This window comes from Pteropus medius, unplaced genomic scaffold (genome assembly GCF_902729225.1).
Source record: "Pteropus medius unplaced genomic scaffold, Ma_sr-lr_union100, whole genome shotgun sequence".
Classification (NCBI taxonomy): Eukaryota; Metazoa; Chordata; class Mammalia; order Chiroptera; family Pteropodidae; genus Pteropus; species Pteropus medius.
In genome coordinates this window covers 23,150,235-23,167,167 of record NW_024349802.1, presented here as the reverse complement: position 1 = coordinate 23,167,167, position 16,933 = coordinate 23,150,235, and the positions used below count along the sequence as shown (strand labels likewise).

Below are 16,933 nucleotides of genomic sequence, written 5' to 3'. Positions count from 1 at the left end.
TACTTTCGTCAGGAAAATGTTCAACACTCTCCTCCTCTGAACTCCCTTCTCTATGATGTAAGTAACCTGGGTTTCCATAGCCTCAGCCTGGGGAAGGGAGAGAGAAGCTATAAAGTCGGGTAAATGTTTTAGTCTCAACATTTCTTTGACTTCTAGCTTCTCTCCGCTTTTGTAGATCACCTGGTTCTCTCAGTTGCCTCACTGTATCCCTGAGATATTTCATGTGGTATAACATGTATCCATTAACCAACACTCTTGACTTTAAAGCGATGTCTGCCATTTCCTTATTTCTTGCCCTAGTTACTTTAGCAATTGATGTTTTGTATGAAGCTATATCGGTAGGAACTCCCCACCCCAATAACTTAAACTCTGGGCCAATGGTGCTTTCTAAGAAATTACAGTAGCCTTTAGGAATCTTACCAATTTTTATTATGTTTGCCCTCAAGACTGTAACTTCCATCACCACTGTCTCTTACTGAAGCAGTCTCCTCTTCATACTTGCCAAAGTTGAATAGGGTTAAATTAGCTGAAACTATTAATTAATTTGATGTTCACTGAGCATCTACTATATTCCAGGCACAGGCATACCTGGTTGCATGAGTATGTTCTTCTCCCCATAACGTGTGGAATGTATAGTCTATAAAAGGAAGCTGCATTTAGAAGGGAATTACAAGACAGTGTAATAAGAGTTTTGATAAGGGGTAAGTGTGGATGTGTTGGAAACATAGCAGAAGGGCAGGAGCCCATTCTCGGTATTCGGGGAAGGTTTTCCAAGGGCAGGAATCTAAACTGAAACCCGTACCCAGCCATTTAATTGGGCTGCAGTGGTTCAAGGTTCAATCTATATTAGTAGATTAAAAATAAGATTCTTTTCCCCAAGCATCTTCCCACAATTTTAAGTAATATTTCTTTGGAACTTGAGAGTTCATTTTATCTGTTTAGAGAAAACTGCTATCAATAATATCTTCGGGGCCTCTACTTTTCATCATCATTGTCTTTCAATGGATGCATGTGGCAGTAGAGGGTATTCTGGGATTATTCTGGGGTTTTTCTTTGCTTTGAAGAGTTAATATTAATCAATTGAAGAGCCTCTTTAAAAGAATCGCTGAATCTCACTTCCATAGATTTATAAATTCCTAATATCAGAGAATTTGCATTTTAAACCAGCATGCCTCATTATTTTGATCTGGGTAAGGCCCTTTGATTAACCATTGGTTGGTAAGTATGCTAGTAGGAAAAGAATGAGAGTATGAACAATTACTTATCTGGTTTGTCAGGTGAGTTTATTTTGTCTACACTGAAATCCAAACCACATATTATGGCTAGTTTATTAAAAAACACATCAAGGAAACCCAACCAGATTTTGCGTTTAGTGCTATGAGACTGATTTTCGAATACAGTCACATCCATCAGAAGCTACGGTACACTTCTGAACACTGTCATATCTTTAAAATTTGTAGTTAATGTTGACCTGTTGTTTTGTTGTTTCTATGGCCTTTTACTTTTATTCTTAGTACTAGAAAGTACATGGAGTATGTGAATGACAATACCTGCAATTACCATTATAAAGTTAATTATACTTGTGTCAATGCAGACCTGCAGTGTGACCTTTGGAAAAAAGCTAAGTATGGGCATGGAAATATTTTGGCACTTCTCAAGAGGGTTTCTTAATAATTTGTGTCATATCCTATAGGTTACACATCTCACTTTTGTCTTTAAATTTTTTTTTAATAATTTTTTCAGTTTTTAATTACAGTCGACATACAATATTATATTAGTTTCTGGTGTACAACATAGTGATTAAACATTTTATATAACTTATGAAGTTATCATCCTGATAAATCTAATACCCATCTGATACCAGACACAGTTATTGCAATATTATTGATAATATTCCTTAAAATATACATTCCCATGACTATTTTATAATTACCAATTTGTACTTTTTTTAAAAATTTCTAGTTCATCTCTTAATTTTTAGGGAAAATTCCTGACATTACTGAACTAAACTGAAATGTATTAATATTCCACTCTTAAATTTCTATGACAAACAGAAAAAACAAATTCATGACCCTCCCCCCACCCCCCACCCCCCAAAAAGCTGCAAGGGAGAGACTTATAAAACTAAATATGGATCTCAGCATTAACAGTTAAAAACAGGGAAAGGAATTAAAATACTTTTATTAAAAAAATCACAAGTGGATAAAATGTGTGTAGAAACTGAAAATTTACGAACTATTTAAAACCTGGAATCGCTGACTTTTTAGAAACTGTACAGGTGGATCATGGGTGGCGGTGAACAGCAGAAAGGGATTACGGATGAATCTGCATTGTTCTAGCTGCTCCCCATGCCAGCCGTCTCTGAAGAAAACTTGATATTGATTAGATATTGAACCAGGCTAATGCTGGCAACAGATGCAGTGACAGTAACCTGCCCATCAGATCCTTCCACTGGGTTCGCAATTTTGATCTGTGACCCAGACATCTGATGGATCTCATTGACTCTGGCGCCTTGATGCCAGATTATGCAGCTAATTAAATATTTGGAATGGAGCGTTCATGAGAAATAGTCTGAGCAGATGCATCCAAACCTGCACTGAATCCGGTGTTGTCATGTGTCGTAGGAAAATGAGACCATTTCATTGTCAACTGGTGCAGCTTGGTCAAATCTGGCTGTGGAATGGCATACTGTCCTTGAATGGTATAGGCCTGACCACCTGCAAAGATAACTGAAGAATTGTGCGGCTTGGGCTGGTACAGGATGATCACGCCCTTTGGAGGATACTAGGAGAGAGTCTTCACATACGACCATGCAAATCTGTCTTACACACTCCATGATGGATCGTGAAATGCCAGCAATAGTAATGGCCTCCTCAGTTGAGTTGGGGAGTGTAGCCCCTGCCACCTGAAACAGAATTCCTTTTACTCTCGTATTTCCTTGATCTTGCAACCACTTTTTCTAATGAGAAAGCCACACTGACTAGCAGGGACCACCAGCCTCAGGGTGACTGGGGGATCTACTGGCAGCTGTTCTGTTGGTCATAGAGCTGCTGATGTCCTCTTTCAGTTTGTTGATAACCATAGCAGAGGCTTTGAAGGTGGCATTAGTGAGTCTAGCCAAAGTGATAATTTTCTCAGGACAATTTCCTCCTGAGATGTTGATACACACACCACTCTCCTTGCTCACCTTCTTAACTGAGTCTCCTTTCTTTTTGATGACATGCCCAATTTCCTTTGCATGCATAAGTAACCGGGTGGTGAGAGTGATGTTTAATCCACCTCCAGTCACACCAGTGTTAAGCAGTATTCTGGGGAGCCAGACTTTGAGAGGTCAAGTCTTCAGTCACTGCAGGTACAAGGTGACTGAGGGAAATAGGGGAGCCAGCTGGAAAGTGAAGGGCGGGAGGCTGGGAGAAAAACAAAGGGACAGCAGGAAGGCCAGCGCCCCCTACTTCCATGGATGGAGGATGTAAGGGGCATAGCAATTTGTACTTCTTAATCCCTTCCACTTTTTCATCTAGTCCTTCAACCACCCTCCCATCTGGCAATCATCAAAATATTCTCTGTCTCTATGCATTTGTTTCTGTTTTGTTCTTTAGATTCCACATAGAAGTGAAATCACATGATGTTTGTTTTTCTCTGTGTGACTTACTCCAATCGGCAAAGTACCCTCTAGGTCCATCCATGCTGTAGCAGATGGCAAGATTTCATTCTTTTTTATGGCTAATATTCCATTGTATATATGTACCACCTCTTATTCATTCATCCATGGATGGGCACCCAGATTGCCTCCATATCTTGACTATTGTAAATAATACTGCAATGAACATATGGATGCACAGATTCCTTCAAAGTAGTGCTTTAGGTTTCTTCAGATAAATATCCAGAAGTGGCATTACTGGGTCCTTCTTTGCCTATTGTTATAGCTTTTGTTTTAAAATCTATTTGGTACGGTACAAGTATTGCTACCCCAGTTTTTTTGTTTGTTTCCATTTTTATGAAACATCTTTTTCGACCCCTTTACTTTCAGTCTATATGTGTCTTTCCATCTGAAGTGAGTCTCTTGTAGGCAGCATGTGTGAGGGTGTTGTTTTCTTATCCATTCAGCCACCTTATCTTTTGATTGGAGCACCTAATCCATTTATATTCAAAGTAATTGTTGATAGATATGTAGTTATTGCCATTTTATTACTCATATTTTTTATCTCTTTTTCTTCTTCTTAAAGAGATCACTTTAACATTTCTTGTTATACTGGCTTGGTGGTGATGAACTCCTTTAGCTTTTTCTGATCTTGGAAACTCTTTGTCCTTCTATTCTAAATGATAGCTTTGCTGGGTAAAGTAATCTTGGTTGTAGGCCCTTGCTTTCTATTACTTTGAATATTTTATGCTAATCCCTTCTGACCTGTATAGTTTCTGTTCAGAAATAAACTGACAGTCTTATGGGAGCTCCCTTGTTGGTAACTAACTGCTTTTCTCTTGCTGCTTTTTAAGATTCTCTCTTTGTCGTTAAAATTTGGCATTTTAATAATGATGTGTCTGGGGTGGGTCGCTTTGGGTTCATTTTGTTCGGGACTCTCTGGGCTTGTATTTCTATTTCCTTTGCCAGGCTAAGGAAGTTCTCCATCATTACTTCTTGAAATATGTTTTCAATTTTTTGCCCTCTCTCTTCTCCTTCTGGTACCCCTATGATGAAAATGTTGTTATGCTCAATGGTATCCTAAAGACCTTTTAAACTATCCTCATTATTTGGATTCTTTTTTCTTGTTGCTGTTCTGATTGGGTATTTCCTGCTAACTTATCTTCCAAATCCCCAATCAGCTTCATCTAATCTACTGTTGATACTTCCTAATGTATTCCTTATTTTGTTATTATATTCTTCATTTTTGGTCAGTTCTTTTTTTATGTTTTCTATCTCCATTTTTATGTTTCCTATCTCTCTGTTGATGTTCTCACTGAGATTTTTGAGCAACCTTATAACCAGTGTTTTGAGCTCTGCATCTGGTAGATTGTTTGTCTCCATTTTGTTTAGTTCTTTTTCTAGAGCTTTATTTTGTTCTTTCATTTGGGACATGTTTCTTTGTCTCCTCATTTTGACTGCCTCCCTGTCTTTGTTTATATGTATTGAGTAGAGCTGCTATGTCTCCCGATCTTAGAAGAGTGGCCTGATGTTATAGGTGTCCTGTGGTACTCAGTGGTGCAGTCTCAGATGGGTCACGTGAGCTGGGTGCTCCAGGTGTGTCCCTTGTATGAGTTGCGTGTGCCTTCCTATTGTAGTTGAGCCTTGGTTGCTGTTTGCACATCAGTGTGGGTGCTGGACCTTCAGGCTAATTGGTGGTAAGGACTGGCTGTGACTACAGTGGAGGAGCTGTTGTACAGAGGCTGACCCTAGCAGCAGGATTTGCTTTCGCAGGGCTATGGTGCCTGCTCAGTCTGCCCTTTGGGTATGTCATTTGTGAAGGTGGTTGGGTGGTGCTCTGGTGCGGTCTGAAGCTGTCCACCAGGTGTGTTGGTTCTGGGGCCTCTTAAGAGGGGCTCTGTTTCAGGCCAAGTTCAGTCACTGCCTGCGCCCTGCCCGGGGCCACTTGGTTTCAGCTACAAAAAAATCTGCAGATGGTTGCCATTTGTTCTGGACTTGGAGGTGCATGGGAGAGACTAAGCTGCACACTGAGACCAGCTGCTGCTAGTGCCAGGCTTGGGGCCACTTAGCAACAGATAAGGGGCATGCCATTTGGGATTTATGAACCTTTGAGAGATATTAGGAAAGTTCACTGCATGAGCCAAGACAGGTCCTTTGTATGAAAAGCCACTGGATCGGCCTACAAATTGGGAGAGGTGCTGTCTCAGGGAGTCCCCAGGGCAGGGTGAAGGGTGTCAGCTAAGTTGATGGAGATTCAGATATGGCAGCTGCTTTAGGCTATATGCTGGATGTGGGGAGGGTTCAACAAAGGAACAATAGCTTCTGCCTGCACTTCTGTCTGGGAGAAAGCTGCCCTGCTAGCTCTTGCCCTGAAACCAGATAATTCAGTTCTTCCCCGTATGTCCCTGGAACCTTTCTAAAGTCTTCCTCAGTGCTGGAGCTCTGAGTGAGTTCATCAGTAAGTAAGTATGCAAGCAGGCCCTTTAAGAAGAATGCCTGGGACTTCAGCCACCCTCCATCTCACTCAGGCATGATTCTCCCTGGTTTTCACAGCCAGAATTTATGGAGACTTCTCTTCCAGGCACTGGAATCCTAGGCTGGGGAGCCTGGTATAGGTCTGGAATCCTTCACTCCTGAGAGGGGACCTCTGTAATGAAGATATCTCTCCCAATTTTTAACTGCCACACATGGGTGAGGGACCAGTCCAGTCCACATCTCTGCCCCGCCGCCCCACTAGTCTCAACATGGCTTCTTCTCTATGTCCTTAGTTATAGGACTTCTGTTTAGCTAGACTTTAGGAGATTCTCAATGATGGTTGTTCTGTAATTTTGTTGTAATTTCGATGTGACCATGAGAGTAGGCAGTGTAGCATTTCCCTACTCTACCATCTTGACCAAAGCCCCAATCTCACTTTTTTAAAAAATGTTTTTTGACTGTCAGTGTTTATATCTTGACTTTGATTACCATAATTTAGTTTTGATTAAAAAACTCAGGCTTTCAAGAAGACAAAATGTAACCTATATTGGTGTAGATGTGGAGGAAAGGGAACACTTGTGCACTGTTGGTAAGAATATAAATTGGTACAGCCACTGTGGAAACAGGATGATGGGTTCTCAAAAAATTAAAAATTTGACTACCATATGATTCAGAAATTCCACCTGTAGATATATATATCCAAAGGAAATGAAAACAGAATTTTGAAGTGATAGCAGCTCTTTATGTTTATTGCAGCATTATTTACAATAGCCAAGATATTGAAACAACCCAAATGTACTATATAAGTCAGACAAGTCAGACAGTGAAAGACAAATGTTGTATGATATCACTTACATGTAGAATCTAAAGAAGCCAAGCTAGTGAAAACAGAGAGTAGATTCGTAATTGTCAGAGGCTGTGAGGTGCAGGAATTTGGGAAGATGTTGTGTGAGGGTACAAACTTACAACTTGTAGATAAGTAAGTCCTGGAGATCTAATGCATAGCTTAGAGATTATAGTCAACAGTACTGTGTTATAAACTTCAAAGTTGTTAAGGGACTAAATCTTAATTGTTTTCACCATAAAAATAAATGATAATTATATGATCTGATAGAGATGTTCGCTAGCCCTATGGTTATAATCATATTGTAATATGTAAATGTATTAAATCAACATGTTGTTCACCTTAAACTTAATGTTATAGGTCAATTACATCTCAATTAAAAAACAAAGCTTTATTTTCTGATAACAAATATAAAATTTATTATTTTAGAAACCAATATTGCAGTTTGAAAGTGATGAGTTATGTTATCAAAGATGATGCCTTAAAAATTAGTCTGCTGGTGAATTCCAAAATCTTATATTTAAAGAAACTGGAAGAGACTCTGCCGAAGGCCAAATTATTGGGGTGGAAAATCAGCTATCGCCCTTTTCGAAAATGTAGGGAGCCTGGAGTCTGCTAAAATATTCAGGCAAGGGGTTATTCTGGATTATGAACAGTTTTTAGTTAACTGAGGTTTAAGTAAAAGGTATTTTAAACACATGATATTTCTTTCCATGGAAATTTAGTGTCACTAAAATAAGTAATCACTTATCTACTTTAAAAGTGGAGTATCATTTAACTTAGTATATTTAGGGCTGGATAAAAAGAAAGCATGGGAACCATGTAATTTAACCCTATTTCACAATTAGGAAAATGGCATCAGAGAAGGTACATAGTCACTCACTGGTAAAATCAAGTACATTTGAAGTTCATTCCTACTGCCTCTTACTAAGGAAATATGATTAAGCTTTTAGTCTAACTTCTAGCTACTTCTCTCCCTTTATCTATGTTAAAAATGAAATGTTCTTCTCACACTTTGCTATAAGGCCCAAGCCCATTAACTTCAGTGGGGCAGGCGAGACAAGGAGGATCTGAGAGCTGATCCCAGCACTGCCTCCTCAGAAGGGCTGATGCTAGAGGGAAGTTGAATTGAACAGACAGAATATAGCATTTAGCCAACATGCCAACCTCCCTGTGGCAGAGATTCAGGAAAGCTGTCAGAATCAGCAAAGGCCAGCACAGAATTACACAGGGATCCTGAAAGGCAGATGGAATGCAGTGATAGTGAATGCCAGAGCTTGCAATACTATATTGGTCTATTGATCATTTTCCAGATATACCAATGGCTTTCACATCTTCATGCCTCTGTCATCATGCTCTGTCTGCCTGAAGCATCCACACGCATCTGAGGAATTGAAATCTTATAATTTGATTTTTAATTTGAATGAGCTAGCAGAGTACGTCATTATACTCTGCAAGTAACGGAAAATGTGATTATAGCCAATTATACAAGGAGAGCTTAGGTGTAAGTAGCAGCCTGAAACTGTGTTTCAGCTGCTTAGCAAGATTAGGGTTTACATGGGTGCTCTGCTCTTGGTTTTTTACCTCATGGTCACAGAATGGTTGCTCTAGCTCCATCTAGCATATTTATATTTAGGGAGAAAAAAGAGTGATAGGCAAGGTACAAGCCTTATCTTTTCCCTTTTATCAGAAAGCAAAAGGTTTCTCAGATCTCCTGCCTACCCCTCCTCACCTCCCACCAAATAATTATACTCCTGTCTCATTGGCCAGAACTAGAGGGAAAGAATGCTGAGAAAGTGAATATGTAGTTTTTCTAGCCTCTATGGAAGAAGCAGGCAAAGAAAAATGGGGTTAAGAATGGTTTTGAATGAACCAATCTTTAGTGAGTTTGTGGTGTTTTCCAAGCCCAGGGAGCTGGTAGCATTGGTATGGTCATGTCCTAAGATGAAGGATCTTTTTCATAATAAGAATAAATGACTTTCAAATGACCTCACACATTAACTTGGATATCTGTATACCAGTTTCATCTCAAGCAGAAACTTATACTAATGTACCTTATTTTCTTCTTGTTGAATTAATGCCTTATATGTTATAGTACTTAATGTACAAAGTGCTTTCCACCTATTATCATATTTGGTCTTCACAGGGATTCCATGACATAAAAATCATTATTCCAGTCTTACAGAAGAGAAAGTTGAGACAGAGAGTGCTTGAGTGGCTTGCACCGGGTCTGAAAACTAGTACAAACTGAGACATGAATCCAGATGTTGACTCCAGTGTCCACATTTTTATATTGAAGAGGAGACTATGTTTTAAAAGAAATGAAACAGAAAGATTACATTCAGAGTCTAAGATGTGTTAATGTTTAGAACTATGGACACTGAATAAATAATTTCTTTAGAGAACTATAAAGTGCATTCAGTTCGTGTGACAGCAAGAAATCTTTTTTTTTCTTCCCTTTTTCAGAGAACCTCAGCCAGCAAGTCTGCAGGTGCTCCTTCCTACAGCAGATGGTCCAGTTCACAGCCACATCAGGTAATATGTTCTTTTTAAGAACCTCGACGTAACTTGTTTTCCTTGAAATGTGTTTAAACTTAGAATTATTTTGTCACTGGTCAAGTGTGGAAAGCATTGGGCTCTTTTCTGGCAGAGGGTTACTTTTCTCAACTTCAAGTTTGGGTCTGGCTCTGTGAGGGGAACAGTGATTAGAAAATGCCGAAGTTTCACGTTCAAAGTCTTCCTTGGTGGATAACTAATGAAATCAACCTAGAATTATTGGAAGTGAAATTTTCTTTTTTTTTTCCCTTCAACCAAAGATGATCCCTACTGTCCTCAAATTCTAGGATAAATGCATACATACGTGTGTGTGTGGTACAGAGTATCTCCGTCTAAGAATGTATGCTCCGATAAATCAAAAAATGTACTGATATTACAAATAATCACTTTTTTTTTTTTTGCTTAGTTACTCAAGGTGATTTGCAACCTCTATTCAGGTCAAACAATACTGAATGTTATTTCACCTCTTTAGGGGAAGTTAAGCCAGCAGAGAGCTGCTATGTCTCTGCGTGAAAAAAAAATCTTTTCTGTTGGTGAGCAGTTTTTACAGGTGACACACTGTGATCACATCGACTTTTTTTTTGAAGCAGCACATGGTGAGAACACTAACTTTGAATTCTAAAAGCTGAGTAAGATTTGCATTCAAATTACATCCTAGGTATGAGGCCAGAAAGGAATAAACTACCATTTGTCTTTTGCTTTATTGGTCAGAATTCTCTCTTAGACTTTTCAGGTTACTTAGGCATGCTGTAATGATTATAAGAGAGGCATATTATAAATGGTTTATATTAACATTTTCTCTCTCATTTTATTGACTTTCTGTAGAAATTTAGCTTTGGTGATACTTTATCCCAACGTCAGCATAATGTGAAAACTCTTTTTGTGTACAACTTTTTATCTTTTCTTTGCAGTTATAAATTGACACTTAGCAATAAAACAATATTAAAGGTAATTAATAAGAGAAAAATAAATTCTTAAATTATGCAATATTTTGGTGAAAAAAAGTTAAGTTGATGTCTTTGCCTCCATTGGCATCAGCTTTGTGTGGACACAATAGTTTCTGGTAACTTTGAAAGGATATATTGCTTTGTGACTATAAGCTGAGAAAAGAGGTGGCACAGAGGGAGAGACAGTGGCACCAGTCAAAGAAAATTGCTTTGAATACCCAGGTTTCTTTTATTTCCTACATAATAGACATAAACTGAAAATGCACCCTGGATTATGAATCAGTATTTCTGATTTCTGTTCCCACACTTTCCAAAGACTGAGTTGAGCAGGTCGTTCCTCACAGCTCTGTACTCACCCTGAAGTTAGAGAGATGTCTAATGTAGTCTTCCCAGTCTAAGGAAAGTGAGACTCAGAGATTATATTGTTCAAGGTCATATGAATTTAGTTGATCTAGGAACTCATTCAGTCTTACAAGTCAATATGCACCTTTTGGGAACTTCCCAGTGAGATACTCTAATGCAGTCATTCTGTGACTGTGCTGGTCCTGCAAACTTTTCACATGCTGCAATGAAGTGAGAAAAGTGAAGACAGGAAAGTATATGGGGCAGTCCTTGAATCTGAGAATATATCCTTTTAGTTTTCTGATATTATAATGACCTCGTTTTATGAAATATTGGAATTATTAGATGGTATTCGTATAGTTCTAAATATCCTAGCAAATTAAAATGGTGACCATCCTATACAGATTTCCCAATATGTTTTCTTTTGAGTTCTTATAGATGGATGAAATCCAAGGGTAGAACTGTTACCAAAAATGGGTTTCATTTTTGCACGCTCACTTGTTAAAACAATTGTGATTATATTGAGAGACTCTCAATCTTAGTGCCGTTTTGATTGAGGGGCATAACTTGATGGCATTTCCAAGTGGTACCCTTATTAAAATTAATATTGGTGATATCTCATTTGTACTGAGGATTTCCTTTAACTCTAAATGAAAGGAATGATACTTTTTTTTTTTTGGTTAGGTGATTTCATCATTGTGCAAACATCATAGAGTGCCCTTACTTAGACCTAGATGGTATAGCCTACGACTATAATTGTATGTACTATATTTTTATACAAATGACAGCACAGTAGTTTTATTTACATCACTATCACCACAAACACTTGAGTAATGCATTGCAATAGGACATTAAAGTGGCTATGATGTCATGGCGGCTACAGCATCACTAGGCAATGGCAATTTTTCACCTCTATTATAATCTTTTGGGACCTTCGTCATATACATAGTCCATGGTTGACCAAAATGTCGCTATGTGGCACATGACTATATCCTGTAAGTTTTTGCCTATTGTGCTGGTCATTTGCTCATTTGCTTTCAGATCTACTCCATGCCCACTCCCAAACATCTGCTTGCCCAGGCCCCCTTGCTAAGTGACTCCTGCATAGGTTCTCCCAATGTGAGACATTGTTGACATACTGGAAAGAGATGGCAAGGGAAAAACCAGGATATATTTCTCCCTCTCTCTTGCTTTGGGTGGTACATCTCCATGGTGCGAGCCTCGGTGTGGATCCAGTTTTGGTGAGGCTGCCCTGGCTTCTGGCCTGTAGGTAAAGTCCCTGGTGTCCCCTATGCTTTCTTTAGTGTAGGTCACAGTGTTGATCACTCTTTCCTATCTGTTTCTTTTACCTTTCTCCAAACACTTACAACTAGTTCCCTATATTAAATCCCTTCTCTTGAACAGCCAGGTTTGGTCTTTGTTTTCCCAATTGTCTTCTAACTGATACACCTACGATGGCATGATACACTTCATTCCTTTGTTTCTATAACAGTGGCTTCTAATTTTAGAAATATTATGTGAATATTTACAGATCACTAGCCTTGCAGCTGCTGAAAATTGAGATTTATTCTCTTGAGCTGGCTTGGTGGGTGGTAATCCTTTTACACCCCTATCCCACACAGAATAATTATTCCTTTTCTTTGTTACCCATGCTTTAATCCTTTCCTTTTAAATTTGTGTTTATTACAAAACCTTTGTCTTTTGTGTTTGCAATATAATAGGCTTATTGGCTTCAGTCTTTGAAAGTACCTACACAAATTTTCAGCCTGAGGTTGCGTGTAACTACAACTCAATTCTCGTTTCCAGCTTTGTGTCTTTTTCTGATTTTTGGCATCGAAAGAACATTTAGAGAAAAATAAATTGAGTCACGGATTTATATTAACTAAAAAAAGTGGATCTTTTCCTATTCGTTTTCAGAGTGCTATTTGTAAATCTCAGATAGACACATACATATATATATATATAGTAACGAGTAAATCAGTAGACAGGAAGATACCTGTTCATTCAAGAATTAATGTCATACCCATTTCTTCATAATTATTATCATCATACCTAACATTATTGAATGTTTACTATGTGGTGTCTGTTCATTTCTTTACATGCACAGTCTCATTTAATTCTCTTAATATCTCTATGATAAGGATGCAGTGTTTTACAGATGAAGGAATTGACAAACTGAACATGTAATTAACTTGTCCAATGACACAGGGTTGGTTCTGTCAAGATTCCATCACCCTGGTCTTTTAACCAGTGAGCAATACTATCTGTATAAAGTTTTTAGACTAATTTAAGGACACTGAAAACCATTTTCAGAATTAGTTCTATTTTTAGCTGACCAGAACATAACTTTTTAGCATTTAGGTACTATTTCCATTCTGAAATTATTTTTGCACTGTTAACTTCCTTTGTTGAAAGAAATGCTTATATCTACTCAAGTATCAGTGTATTTGCAAATAGATGTCTTTTAAAACAGACATTAAAGTATTTATTAAGTTTTATTTTAAAATGAACCATTTATTGATAATGCAACAATTTGGTGTTTTAATTGGAATAATTTGTAAATATTCTTAAGAAAGAAATATCTCCTCCTACTACTTTGCAGTTTTTAAGAAATGCATGTAAAATTTTGTGTGATTACAAATATCTACCAAATAAAAGTCATTATCAATTAAACTTTGAGTAAATGAACCAGATGAGTGAGAATGCCGATTGGCTGACTAGTGTCTTCAAATTCAAAACACAAAGTGATGAACCGAACTTGCGATAAGTTTTTTATGCATAGTCTATACTTCTCTCTAGAAAAGTTTCACATTTTCCATCACATGCTCTCTCGTATATTCAGAACATTTCTTATGAATATTAAATAGCTGTCTTCCTATGGTTTAGAAATGGAAAGTTTTCCTTTGGATAATTGATACCAACCCAAGTGTTGTGTTCTAAAAACCCTCAATGTAAAGTTTTGGTCAATAATGATCAACCGATTAATTGATGTCTCTTTAGACCTTTAGTAAATTTTGTGTTGAGAGTAGTCCTTGGTAGGTAAGAACCTTAAAATCTATCCCATTAAGAGAGAGAAAAAATCAGTACATTAAGAAAAGATATAATATGTTAAGGAGTGACAATTTACTCAAAAGAACATAACCAAATATTCTATTGTCATTATTTTCTAGCAGCAGGTAGAATGGACAGAATTCCAGGCTGTTAATAGAAATTTCATTTATCTGGAAGGATTGGTGTTAAATAAAGGACAAAGAATATTCTATTATTTTACCGTGTTTATGGAGTAAGAGAAAGAAGGGCAGTGTATCCCACTGATAAGCAGTGAGTAAAAGGATAGTGAACATTTTTCTTGGATTGTCCTATGTAATTTTTTCATACCTGTATAGGAAAATCCATATATGCAGCATGTAGTAAGAACTGATGAGGTATTTGTGGAATGAATGAAAGAAATGTATGAAATAACAGCAGGAATAGAATGGGGGACAGGCCGATCTTGCATCCATATATATTTATTTTTATTTCTTCTCGATCATTAGTTTTCATCTTCTCCTTAACTGAAGTTCTCATCAAAGCTGAAAATTATGAATTGATTAAGGTAGAATGCATTTCACCTCATCTCTGTTAATTCTGATAAGCGTTGTAGTAGAAGTAGAGCCTGTCAGAGGCCATGGAGTCCACACTCTGAATCATTGGTCAATCTGATGCTGTACCTTAATCTTATTCATGTTATGCATTTAGGATTAATGCGGTCACCATGAGATTTCAATGATGAGACACTAATGTTGAGACCATGTGTATGATTGCTTGTTGCTCTAGAGTCCATGGAGACAAATGTGAACTCCCAGTTTATTCTGGTTCAAGATTCTGAACAAAATTGACCCCTTTTACCTCTATATGCCTTTGCTGAACTTTGTAATTTAAATAAATAGAACACATACACACACACACACACACACACACACACATCTATTTACATATCAGCCAAAGATCATCAGTAAAACACATGTGTTCAACTAAATGTGGAGTTAGTACTTGCTGCTATAAAGGAGAGAGCATACCATGGAGAATGAGGGGCATCTGAATAAGAGTGTAGTTTTGGGGAGGGTCTTATTATGGGATTTAGATTTAGGTGAAGGTTGAACTGAGATTTGTTCTGGATTCAATACTGTTAGGAAGTAGGGGAATTCTGTGATTGGATATCTTACTGATTTTATTTAGAAAGTGGGAGAAATGAGACAAGGCTAAAGATGTTAAGTGATAAAGAAGCCGCAATCACGCATGTTACCTGGGTGAGGGGGATGTTTGATCACTTTTGTGATTTGGGCAGTGGTCTTAGATATGATTGTAGAGTGGCCTTGTTTTTGTCTTATTTAATTAGAGTTATGAAGTAACCTTCTCTAATCTTATGCTGATGTTTTTTAGTTGTTTTTGTTAAGCCAGGAACTCCTTCTCCTAGAAAGTAATGCCAGACCATCAATTTTATATATTCCATACGCACACAAAATTTACATGATTGTATATGTACAATGGAAGGCCTGGACTATCCTCCCTCATCCATCCTTGCATTCGTCCTGATCCTTGCACTTATATATTTGAGAATGTGACCAGAATAGCAAAGTGGCAATGCTCTTAACAAGAGCTGACATCCAGTTGACATCCTAGCATTATAAATCTAGAGATCAGGGAAGATGTGCAATACCAATTCTTATGCATTTGCAAACTGTCATGTCCCATTTACAGTTTTTTTAAAGAATAAGGAAGAAACTGTGGATAAGCAAAGTTGACATAATATCAACCTTTACCTTGCATTTGACAATGAATTATTTAGAGTGTAAGAAATTACGGTATGATTAAATCAAATGTCTGATTAATTATAACTTGTCTCCAAAGATGGCGCGCCAAGGAACTGTGCTCCTAATATACCTTTCCTCTCTTTGGAGCTCATTTGGCCCTCAAACTCACTTTTAATCAGTGAAGTGACATTGAGGGACTTCCAAACCTAGGTGCTAGGGAGTGCTGCAGTTTTGGCCTCATGTTCTTGGAATGGTTACCCCATGAGAGCTATCTGCCATGTAGAAACCCACTAATCATGAGAATACCATACTGTGTGGAAGCTCAAACTAGTCTTGTAGAGAGACTGTGTGGAAAAAGCGGTGCTCAGCCAGCCCTCAGCTGTTGCCTTCCCAGCAGATGTGTTGGACCTATGAAAAAAGATGCCTTCAGATGATTGTAATTCTAGCCACCATCAGATTGCAACTGCCTGGAAGACCTCAGGTGAAACCACTCAACTGAGCCCTGTTGGTAGTTTGTGATGTAGGAATAGGTAACCAAAACAATCACTCATCTTAAACATTACTATTATCCTCAGCAATGGTTAGGAAAGTGTTGGCAGTTATAAAATCAGCTATGCTAATTAGAATGAATTGTTAATATTCATTTGCATTAACTATACCTTTTATATAAAAATGAATACTATTTAGTGTTCAAAAAAGACAGAAATTTCACACTGCAATCTTTTTTTTCATTATTAATTTGTTGAACAAATACTTTTAGACATATCAATGCCTTTCTAATTCTCCTTCAGTGTTCAGCTCAGATTCTAGAATTCAGGACCCCAGAATCACAAACTACACTTTTTGCAGTGCTGTCCTAAGGAGTCATTGGGATATGGTGGGGACAGTAATGGTCATCAGCTATCCCATTTTCTCCCCTAGATTGTTCTTTCCCTCTGCAGTCAGATGGTACTGTATGACAAATTTCAGCCCATGAAATGTTAGCGGAAGTGGCATGTCACTTATGTTTTGAGGCAATAGAAAGACCATTTGTAATTCTCCAGTCTCTATTATCTGACACAAAGATTAGAGGAAGCCATGGGTTCCAGATGGTGCAATTATAAGATGATAGAGTCTCCATCTGTATGTATCCCTGGATGAGTTGGGGAGCAGAAGTTCTTGTTAATCCATGACAGTCAATAGCACAAGCCAGAAACAAGCCTTTGGTGTTCTTAAGCCACTGAGATTGGGGGTTAATTTGTTTCTGTAGTAGAGTCCAACCTCTTGTGACTAATACAAGAGGCTTTAATGTTCCATAAGCTTCATCACATCTACCCTAGGCTATTCTAAAATCAAC

General features: G+C 37.8%; 1 protein-coding gene and 1 pseudogene across 3 annotated transcripts in view; one reads left to right on the top strand and one right to left on the bottom strand.

The window, feature by feature from the left end:
* Positions 1 to 16,933, top strand: part of LOC120581630 (protein alan shepard-like) — a 745,620-nt gene that overhangs the window by 229,123 nt on the left and 499,564 nt on the right. For all 3 annotated transcript variants that reach the window (XM_039836705.1, XM_039836706.1, XM_039836707.1), the window contains exon 3: positions 9,426 to 9,494. In XM_039836705.1, coding sequence (XP_039692639.1) covers positions 9,426 to 9,494 — 69 coding nt within the window. The remainder of the gene's footprint in view (positions 1 to 9,425; positions 9,495 to 16,933) is intronic.
* LOC120581177 (poly(rC)-binding protein 2-like) lies at positions 2,336 to 3,686 on the bottom strand (annotated as a pseudogene).